Source organism: Cimex lectularius, unplaced genomic scaffold, assembly GCF_000648675.2.
Source record: "Cimex lectularius strain Harlan isolate CLEC.00 unplaced genomic scaffold, Clec_2.1 scaffold74, whole genome shotgun sequence".
NCBI classification, from domain to species: Eukaryota; Metazoa; Arthropoda; class Insecta; order Hemiptera; family Cimicidae; genus Cimex; species Cimex lectularius.
The window spans coordinates 891,199-902,209 of record NW_019392795.1 but is presented as its reverse complement, the minus strand read 5'-3'; the positions used below and the strand labels follow the sequence as shown (position 1 = coordinate 902,209).

General features: G+C 34.0%; 2 protein-coding genes across 2 annotated transcripts; one reads left to right on the top strand and one right to left on the bottom strand.

Moving 5' to 3' along the window:
• The first annotated feature begins 1,270 nt into the window (after positions 1-1,270).
• LOC106667483 (mitotic spindle assembly checkpoint protein MAD2A) lies at positions 1,271-6,441 on the top strand. Its single transcript, XM_014395441.2, has 4 exons — positions 1,271-1,646; positions 1,716-1,862; positions 5,689-5,931; positions 5,987-6,441. The coding sequence occupies exons 1-4, from the start codon at positions 1,571-1,573 to the stop codon at positions 6,154-6,156; spliced, it is 636 nt and encodes a 211-aa protein (XP_014250927.1). The 5' UTR covers positions 1,271-1,570; the 3' UTR covers positions 6,157-6,441.
• Positions 6,442-7,628: 1,187 nt separating this feature from the next.
• On the bottom strand, positions 7,629-10,477 carry LOC106667651 (60S ribosomal protein L18a). The gene is made up of 4 exons (XM_014395730.1): positions 10,343-10,477; positions 10,006-10,185; positions 7,931-8,107; positions 7,629-7,829 (listed from the first exon to the last, which is right to left on the bottom strand). Exons 1-4 carry the CDS (start codon positions 10,358-10,360, stop codon positions 7,668-7,670), a joined length of 537 nt encoding a protein of 178 aa, XP_014251216.1. The 5' UTR covers positions 10,361-10,477; the 3' UTR covers positions 7,629-7,667.
• Positions 10,478-11,011: the final 534 nt, after the last annotated feature.

Below are 11,011 nucleotides of genomic sequence, written 5' to 3'. Positions count from 1 at the left end.
CTATAAAAATATAATGTTTATATCCGTCCTAATGTTTAACTGAAGTAAATAATTTATATTTTAATGGACAAAATTAATTATCAACATTTAGGCCCATAAAAGTATCCCAATGTTTAAAAAGTGAAAATACTAGTTATTGTCGAAATTCAGAGAATAATGATTTAATAATATCTGACTATGATTCTGTCAAAAATTTAAATTTGAAGCGACTAGCTGATTATTGAAGTTCAGAGTATAAAAATGTAACATTTATCTCTGACCTAATGTTTGAATAATTTATATTTTAATGGACAAAGTTAATTATTAACATTTAGATACTAAAAATATCCGTACGGTGAATAATTTAAACTTAATTTTCCTGTAGTTTAAACTTGAAAGTACTTTTCTGAAACCTACATCACACCAGACTGCATCTCACTTAATAATCTTGAAAGTATCTAATTTCAAGCAATCTTTATAAGGATCTCATGTTTGCCTATGGCTGTCAATTGAAATTTGAACAGGGCAAGAATTTTTTTTTTAAATTAGACTTGTTTGATTACTTGATTTTAAAAATAAAATGATTTCATAATGTTTAGCTTTCAGATGACAGTTTAAATGCAAATGGACCGGCTAATTGTATAATTGTCGAACTTTAAAGAACAGAGTTCTGATAACATTTACTTTTACAATATTTGGCAAATTAAATTGTTTAAGGATCAGTTAACTTTTGAAATTTTTGGGGAAAGGATCCCATTTCTGGCTATATTGTTTGCCAACAATTTAAATTTAATAGGACTTGCTAAATGTCAAATTTTAAACAATAATTATGTTATGATGCTTTCCTACGGTTTACAATTTTATTGGATTAGTTAATAATTGAAATTGTGAAATTTTGATGTTTATCTCTTAAATATTGAACGAAATTTCCCTCTTGGGTGTTTAAAAAAAACTTGTTTTTTCCAATGAACTTTGTCGATTTATGGCTAAATTGTTTATAATCTTAAATCTTTAAACTTGTCTGTATTACATGATATATATTACATTATATTTTATAATATTATTGAGAGGAATTCGATTTTTGTATCTAATTGGACCTTAACACTAACCTGAACTACAACTACTGTTGATCAACAACTACTACATACTTTTTTAAATTTATGATTTAACTTTTAGCAACAAATTTTCTTTGTTTTGTTATATTTTTATAACAATATAAATTATATTGCCGTTGTTATTGTTTATAATTTGTTATATTTGATATCGTTTCTCGGTGAAATATATCGATTCGTAGCGCTTGCCGCTGTGATCGCTTTTTCGGTTTAACCGTTTTTCCTCACCCCCACTTTGTTGTCCGTTTCTTTGATTTATCCCGACTTGTTTGAGTCTGTCGTTTATTTAAGTATTTTGTCAATAAATTTAATCAAAATTTTCACTTTTCCATGCTTTTCGAGCTAACACAGAGCAAGTTATGTGAGTTAAACTTAAAACAAACGCAGTCAAAGGAAAAAATATACATTGGTTTTTACGTAATTTAAATTTATTTATTTAATTTTAAAAAAATAATCGAACGAATAGTGATTAAATAATAATGACAGAACAGTTGAAAAAGTCAGATAATGCCATTACACTCAAGGGCTCGTCCAAGATCATATTGGAATATTTGAGTAAGTAGCTCGGCATGTGTATTAATATTGACTTTTTAATTTTAATTAATTTATGATCATGATTTTCAGATTTCGGCATCAACAGTATACTGTACCAGAGGGGCGTTTATCCTTCTGAGAGTTTCGGCCAGGAAGAACATTTCGGCCTGTCAATGTTCATAACAACCGATGAGAAAATACTTTCGTTCCTCGATTCCGTGCTGAGCCAGATTAAAGGTATCATTTGCTTATTTATCAAGTAATTTATATTACGATGAATGACAAGGGTGAAAACAAAATCAGAAACTTGTGTTCCTTTGCAAACATTAGTTCCTTGGTCAAACAAAAGATAATTTTTTCAAACTCAAAAATATTTCTTGTTTTATCACTGTAGTCTTTCTATTCTCAGCCATGGCAAAATTATAAAAAAATAGGCTCGATGTCAGATGAACAAATTACAGGTACTTGAGATATTAGATCCAAAAATAACACATTTTCATATTTGTAATTTGATCATCCCAATTTGTTTATTTTCTATTGATGTAACAGTATTTGTTGTTTGATCAACATTTTGTATTCTCAGCCTTGCCAGTAATTAGAAAATATCGGTTGATCTGAGATGAATCAACTACCAGTTGATCACCTCTGAGATTTTAAAGTATTTAAAACTTCTGAACTGCCTTGCTAAAGTGGCTACACAGTGCCTCAGATTCACAAAAGATGTGCGCTCTGAATTCCAGAATTGGCAGGTTTGATCTGAGATGAACAAACTACAGGTTCATTGCCCTTCAGATCTCAAAATATCTAACATTTCTGAACTGCCTTACTGAAGTGGCTATACCGTATACAGTCTAATGCCTCAGATTCACAAAAGATGTGCGCTCTGAGATCCAGAATTAACATGTTCGATCTGAGATGAACAAACTACAGATTCATCGCCCCTCAGATCTCAAAATATTTAACACTTCTGAACTGCCTTACGGAAGTAGCTATACCGTATACAGTCCAATGCCCCAGATTCACAAAAGATGTGCGCTCTGAGATCCAGAATTAACATGTTCGATCTGAGATGAACAAACTACAGGTTCATCGCCCCTCAGATCTTAAAATATTTAACACTTCTGAACTGCCTTATTGAACTAGCTATACCGTATACAGTCTAATGCCTCAGATTCACAAGGGATGTCAGAGATCCAGAATTGACATGTTTGATCTGAAATGAACTCAACCTTCAGATCTCAAAATACCTTCAACATTTTCATATTTGTAATTTATTCGACTGTAATCATTGAGATCTGTATTTTCTATAGAGAAAACTGCAATATTTGTTGTTTGATGGTCCTAGGCTTTCTATTCTCAGCTTTGACAGGCAAAATTAGAAAAATAGGCTCACCAGGTTGATGTGAGATGAACGAACTACAGGTACATCGGATCTTGATCTCAAAATATCTTCTTCATATTTGTAATTGAATTGTCGATCTTCACTAATCGTCCAAATCTGTCTTTTATCTATTGACAAAAGTCCAATATTCGAGGTTTGATCATCCTACTCTTTCTATACTCAGCTGTGCAGGCAGAATAATTCAACAGGTTGGCCAGGTTGAACTGAGAGGAACAAACTACAGGTTCATCACACTTCAGATCTTAAAATATCTTCAAAATTTCCATATTTGTGATTTGATCATCACTAGTCTTTCTATTTTCAGCCCTGACAGACAGCATTAGAAAAGATATGCAGATGTGAGATGAACAAACTACAGGTACATGAGATATTAGATGTCAAAATATCTGATATTTTCATATTTGTAATTTGATCATCCCCAATTAATTCAATTTTGTAGTATATTTTCTATTGATGTAAGTCCAGTATTTGTTGTTGGATTAATATTTTGTATTCTCAGCCTTGACAGTAAAAATTAGAAAATATCGGTTGATCTGAGATGAATCAACTACCAGTTGATCACCTCTCAGATCGTAAAATATCTAACATCTTCAAATATGTAGCTTTTTTCTTCTTTTTTTACCACTGCAACCTTTTGTGAAACTTAGTTCTAGTACACATGAAGCATTTTCTAACGCGCATTTACAGACGTGCGTTAGTGAAATGCTGAAGTTCAAAATAGAGGGTGCAAATGGTAATGCGCGATTCACCGAGTCGAGATACAAAGTAACTAATTGGTCTGTTCAGATCAACGCGCATTTTACCAAAGAATTTTTTTTTCCCAATCATTATGACAGAAATGTATCTTGTTGACACTGATCTCCTGATCGATGAATTGAAAAAAGACCTACATTGTGGAACGTTGTGTGTAGCGATTATTATCTTTATTACAGCTCCGTATCTGTCACAACCATCACAAATGACTATATCTCATCAACCACCACGTTCCAGTGATTTATAGGTGGTTTTACCGTCAAGCAGTTCAGCATTGCAGCATGATAAAAAAGTTCTGGCGCTTTTAACTTATTCTCCAATCTATTTTTAAAAGTGGGTGCACTCTTGTTCTCCAATGTTTTATGACTAGTTTTTGTTCTAGTGGGAATCCCTCATGCATTGAGGTCTTGATTAAATATTGCCCTTAATCAAGTGCAAAAAAATTGCCGAGGGTTAATTGACATTCTAAAATAATTGAATAATTTTGGGTAGTTCATAATCATCTAATTTTGGGTAGAGACAGTTATTCTAATAATATTATAATTCTATCCCTTAAAATCGGATAGACCCAATACTGTGTTGTCGCCGTCTTAGTGTATAGGGGCGATAGAGATACCACAGACAAACAACTTCTTCGACTTCCCTTGTAAAACTGCTCTTGTCCAAGCATTCCATGTGTTTGTCACAAGCACCCGTTTAAGTGCGATTCAACACCCCATAAGCCTTATATTTAAGACTGTACCATGGAAACTGTGTTTTTCTCCACAAAACCAAGCACTTACTGAGTGCCTTTGAGCTCTCTAGGTGAGAGAAACCGCCTTACCGAAGTGCCTTGGATTCACGGGATATATGCCGATGTCTATGGTTTCTCATGGCAGAATCGGCATGTTTCTGTTTGTGCTTTTCCCACTTGTTTAGTCAGTTAAGAGGGCCAGTATAGAGTAGAGGCCTGTAATTTTCCTGAAATCTTGCCTGCTGAAAGAGAGTTTTTGAGAGATATTTAAATCCCTTAGCTTGCTTCATCGAGCCATTTTTCCAGCCCTAACCACACTCTGTGTACCTAGTTGTGGTTCCGATCCCTTGGATTATACGGCTCTTTCTTTGGTTAATTGGTCAGCTACCATACCATCATCTGGAATCTCAAGGTAACCTTGCTGTGTTCTTCTAGGACCGTTAGGCAATTTGTACACTCTCAGACTGTTTTGGAACTAAAAGCATACATATTTAGTGCTTTTATAGCCTCCTGACCATCTGAAAGTATGTAGATCCATGCAGAGTTGTATTGCATGAACCTATGGGGTCTGATTTTTAGCCCTTTTACCCTTAGACCATCTTTCATCCATCAATATTCCAGATTTTGGCCCCTTCCTGAAACTTAGACTTGCCTTTATTCCAAAGATTTCTGTCATGAATGTAATTGGAAGGGTCTGTCAAAGTTTAGCTTTCTTCACATTTTTTCACGGATGCTGTTATAGATATCTGATTTATTTTTATTTTCTTTACAATTTTGTGATGATTAGATCTGGTTTTATTTCTTAGTATATCAGGAGTCTTTTGGCATTCTTAAAAGCCATCCTTGTACATGAACGTGGTTCATGGTTCATCACGTCTTAGATCTAAAAATATCTAACATCTTGTAATTTGATCATCTCCAGATCCTGTATGTTTTTTATTGACATAAGTCCAATATTTATTATTTGATCGTTTAGTCTTTCTATTCTCTGCCGTAATGGACAGAATTAGAAATAATAGGCTTATGTCTTTGAATAATTAGACCCGACAGTTTGTACGCTGAACCCCTGAAACCAGTCCCCACTACAAAGTGTGCGTACAGCCTAATAAACCTCGTCAAATAAATCCGGCGTCTAATTTTTAAAAATTCTAACAATTCCATGCATTTCTGTCTAGAGTGGCTCATGCTCGGGAAGATCCAGATGATATCACTAGTGATCACCAACATTTCAAACAAAGAGGTGTTGGAAAGGTGGGATTTCAAATTACAATGCGAAGAGGCGATGAAAGGCAAAGAAGTCATTAACGGGAAAGAGCCGGTGGGCAACAAGGACATTAAAGTCATACAGAAAGAAATCAGGGACGTACTACGGCAAATATGCTCCACTGTCAGCTTTCTTCCTCTTCTCGATTGCCTTTGTAAGTAGAGCCATTCTTGTTTTTTATGTGTATTTATTTGTTTATTTTTTTCCAGGTTCTTTTGATATATTAATACACACATTGCCCGATATCGATGTACCTGATCAGTGGGGCGAAATGGGGCCCTGCCTTATTGCCAATTCACAGGAGGTTAAGCTAAGGTCGTTTTCAACATCGCTCTACAAAGTGGACACTGTCGTCAGCTACAAAGCCAATGTATATTGAACTTAAAATATCGTTTTTCTATCATTTGCTTTTTCACATATCTCCTCTACACGTTAACATCGATAAAATATTAGTGTACCATTTTATTATTGTTAATTATGTAATTTTATGCAGTGCACTACTTGAATCTTCTTCCTTATACCAGGATTCAAGAAGTGTATTTATTTAAAAGTAAAATTATTGTTTTAACATTTGTAACAAAGCTTTCGCATTTCCTATATAAAATAACTGTGACAAAATGTTATAAGTTGATAAACTCTTAATAAACAAATTTTACATTATTAATTAATTGACTATTTATTGGCATCATAAACTTGCTTTAATATATTCACTGCGGGACTGATTTCAGTTGTCTTTAGGGATATTTTTTGAGAGATTTGAAAGAACTTCAGTTCTACATTTCACGTTTTCCACCTGGTGAAACAACTCACTCTTGATGGCATTATCCACCTGGTGAAACAACTCACTCATGATGCCGTTATCCACCTGGCAAAAACACACTCATGATGCCATGGTGTTATCCACCTGGTGAAACAACTCACTCATGATGCCATGGTGTTATCCACCTTGTGAAACAACTCACTCATGATGCCATAGTGTTATCCACCTGGTGAAACAACTCACTCATGATGGCATTATCCACATGGTGAAACAACTCACTCATGATGCCATGGTCATCTGAAGTGAACATGTTAAAAAATTATGAGTCCCTTGTTCCCTTTGTAGCCATTTTCTCCCTTAATGAAATTGCATAGAAGGTGTAATCTGAAGGGGCAAAGGTCAGAATCAGGACTTATGGTGTGTGCTTTGTCCATCTACCTTGAACCAAAATTGGCAACCACCTCATGTAACGTTTGTTCTTAATAGAGCTTAGAATTGACAACATCCATTTTGGAACAAATTTACAGTGGTCATCAAAATTAACAAAAAACAGCAGTTTTGATTGTCTGCTACTCTGATTTGTTACGCTGTTTCAATTTAGACCATCATGGCACAAGAAAAATGGGCCACTCATATTACCCAGTACTCCCCTTTTTGTTCAGGTCAAAAGGGACAGGTATCAGAGTGAAAAGGAACGTTTACACTTTGCTCTCGCTATATATTATTTTTTTTATAGTATTCAATAAAAAATATACAGCTGGATTGGAGCAACAATCAAACTAACTACTTATTTAAATAAAAAATAAAGCGTATAATGTACATTGTATTGTATAATGTCTGGATGAAAATAAGTGTGAAAATAGGCATTAATGATAAAGCCAAAGGAAAATTCATGGCTACATTTAAGCCCTTGTTTAAAAAAAAAAAGCCTTAAGCACAACTTTGAAGCTGCAAGGTTCTCCATTAACTGAGGTAGAAATGGAAGTGGAACTGAAAATAGCTCAATTTGAATGTGAGCCCAGAGAGGAAACAGAGCTTGGTTGCCTAATTGAGAGGCATATTGAACAAGAATAAAAAATAAAAGACAATAATCATTTTAAAAAATGTGTATTTAAAATTAAGAAACAAAATTACAGGAAGTATGTTCTTGGTTTCCTAACCGAGAACAAAGGCATTTCCTTCTTTTGTTGGATACGTTTCGGTAGAGGGAAACGGATTTTAGAGTTGTGGAACTGCTTGACTAAAGCCCTCCTGCAGTCCTTGCTGTTGGCGATCACCTTGACTTTGATAATCTAGAAAACAAAGCAGAGATCAATTAAAAAAATAAATAAATAAATAAAAACCGAGCTTTTTGAGAAATTAAGCCAGCAACGGTATATGGAAAGGTATATACCTGGATAGAATGAGCCCTTGCCCTGTGACGAGCGCCCATATCCCTGTAGCACTGAGTGACTGCGCCGCTCACAGACAGGTCTCTGTATTCCCTGTACATGTTGTGGGTTCCAGATCTTGAGTCGTATCGGAGCCAAATACCAAAGTTCTTGATCTTCAATGGGGATTTTTCCGGAACCTGAGGGTTAGTTTTTTTTAAATACTACAATATTTTCAATTAAAATTAATTATTGATTTCAACAAATAGGAAATATTATGTCACACTTTATAATATGGACTTTCTGCCTTCTGGGTCAGGAAGGAACTAAAAATCTTAATTATTTTCATAACTTTAATCTAGTGTCAAGCGATATGATAGTATGAGATCACCAATTTTAATTAAACTTTTCCTTTGTATGATATTAAATAAAAAAATATTAGATAGGGATGGTTAGGAGTGGTTTTTTTTTAATTTTTTTATTTTTATTTTTATAGTGCGCAGGATTGTATTAAATAAGAATAAATATATAAAAAGCCACAACCAAAAGAAGCTTCTGGTGAAGTAGGCAAAACAATATTTTTATTGTAAAAAGCTATTCGGATTCTTTTTAAGCACCCTACAAAACCCTTAATAAAAATTTTCATAGATATTTTTTGCCTGAATTCGTCAAGAACAATTTTTCCAGTGTTCTACTTAAAAATTCACAACTCTGGATTTTTTCCAAATTTAACATTATTACAACCATTAGAAAACAAAACTGTCGCAACCACATATTAATATTTTGGGCCATCTATTTAAAAAAGCGTAGCCAAGTGGGCCTATTCGGTTTAAAAGCCGATAGTGTACTCCCATTCTCTCCTTGCAAATCCTGACCTTAGGTAGTGTGACGAAATTACTTGGCGGCATTTTCGGATGTTATCAGAGCCACATTACTTGCCCGGCAGCCAGGAAAGACCAGACAAAACAGTGTAGGCTTCTCTCGCTCTCTTCGGCTGCACCAACTCTCCTTACTCCTCTCTGCCTCGTTTTTTATTTTTATGTAAAATGATTGAAAAAGAGCTGTTTGTATAAGTGGCTAGTGTTTAATAAGGAAAAATACCTCTTTATCCAGTGGGTAATTATTGCAATTATATTATTTTTTCCTTTATGTTCTTTTTCTTTGTTTTTCTATTTATTTGCATGCTTCCTTGTTTTCTCATATTTTCTTATAAATAATTATTTAGTCTAAAATCTTTTTTCTTGCTCTTAATGGACCAAGGAGAATCCGTAGAAAAGAATAAAGAAATATTATAATATAAATAAGAGAATAATTACTAATTTTCATTTGTAATTTTTGGGGGTTTAGAAAGGCACATTTTAAACATTCATAATAATAGATACATAAAGATGAACCATGGAGCTTAGTGTCTGACGGGCGGATATTTCTTCCCAAAGAGATGCTTTTCATTTGCATTATATTTCCAGCAGAGGAAAGGTCGTAACTGGGGGTTTGTTAGTTTTACAAAACAATGCAGCAGAAAGAGCATCCCGTCCCACAACAGAGTAGTATCGTGCATTTGAAAAGCTAAAAATTTAATCGTCAATTGTTTCCTTGTAAGATGCAGAGGTAATAATTCATAGAAGGTAGAGCAAACCCAAGCAAATTATTATTCTGTGATCAATGTAATCAATCAATTTTGACTCACACTCAATACATACAGGATGAGAAGATGGTTACATTAATACCCTCTTCCACTCAAAATAATCTCCATTTTCAACTTCCACAACCGTGACCTTTCCACTCAGGAATACCACCTTCCACTCTAACCAGGAGGTTGAGCCACACGATCAACTGTGCATGTAAAGCCAGGTAGGTCATCGTTGGCATACATTCATGCTTAACACACCACTTATGTTTCAATGCATTAATTTATGCAGTTGTAGATAATAATAACGATGATGTAACCAGATTGGACAAAATGTACTGTAATGCACAGCAGTCTTCAAAATGCTTCCAGACGGCTTCTGGTCAGCAAGCCTCAAGTCAAAAACTTACGCTTAAATATTAAAGTTAGTTGATAACTGAATACAGAAAACTTTAAGAAATTCGAAATTACCGATTTGAGTGATACAATCTCTCCGGTGCTCTTCTTGAATTTTTTCAGCTGGCGAAGGAAGTACCAGAAACGCGACTTGGCGACGATAGCGTCCGGGGCGAAGATCCTCATTTTATACAAAGGGACCGTCTTCTCCTTCTCGGTGGGTATCTTTCTACCGATCACCTCGAATTCTTTCAACTGAAATTACAATAATTGGATTTATTAGAAAAAATCTGAGGGTATTAAGATGAAGTTGAGGTTACAGCACATGGGACGTGACAAGACCAAGACACCGGGTCACTTTTACTGTCCTCTATACGTTTATTTATCTAATTGAATAATTTAAATTACTCACCTCTCCCTTTGCTTTCATTTTAAGCTAAAGACACAGCAGAAAAATTTAATTTTAAATTACTGTCGTGTATTCCAACACGAGAACCTCGTGAGCTGACAGAGAAAAGCTGAAAGGCCAGTGCTATGATGATCTGACTGGCTCAGCCACGCGTTTTCGATCATGGCAGACTTCAATAACTTATGATCAAAACTGTTAAGGTTTTCATAAATAGACTCTTTTATTTTATTTTACGTTTTTTTTTAAATATAAAAATAAACGAATGTTTAAAATAAAACTAAAATGACAAAGGGTTAAATAAAGTTTTTCTTTGCAAACTAGAGAAATTCGTATTTTAAGAAACGTCCGACCTACAAAAAGGGGATTGAATTGGTTTAAAACAAAATTTAAATATTACTTTATAATAATAATTGTAGAAAAATATAACGGGTTTATTATTTTTTTTTTTGCTTAATTTTTTCGTCTGACACAACCATTCGGCTACCAAAGTCCCACTGGAGAAGAAAATTAAAAAAATATAAACATTAACTAGAATTACTTAAGAAACCAGGCACAAAGAGACCAAGGCAAGGAGATTAAACATAAAAATTAACCACTATAAGAATACAAAATCTCTCCCTATAAGAATACAAAATTTAAGAATTAATTTGATGATTTTATACAAATATTTCA

Excerpts from the sequence above, each read along its gene's own strand:
- LOC106667651 (XM_014395730.1), bottom strand. Across the intron at positions 8,108-10,005 it reads AGATTGTATCACTCAAATCG|GTTCCGGAAAAATCCCCATT; the intron begins GTAATTTCGAAT and ends ACTAACCCTCAG. Across the intron at positions 7,830-7,930 it reads CAAGGGCTCATTCTATCCAG|ATTATCAAAGTCAAGGTGAT; the intron begins GTATATACCTTT and ends TTTGTTTTCTAG.
- LOC106667483 (XM_014395441.2), top strand. The coding sequence starts at position 1,571 with ATGACAGAACAGTTGAAAAAGTCAGATAATGCCATTACACTCAAGGGC. Across the intron at positions 1,863-5,688 it reads CGTGCTGAGCCAGATTAAAG|AGTGGCTCATGCTCGGGAAG; the intron begins GTATCATTTGCT and ends ATTTCTGTCTAG. Across the intron at positions 5,932-5,986 it reads TCCTCTTCTCGATTGCCTTT|GTTCTTTTGATATATTAATA; the intron begins GTAAGTAGAGCC and ends ATTTTTTTCCAG.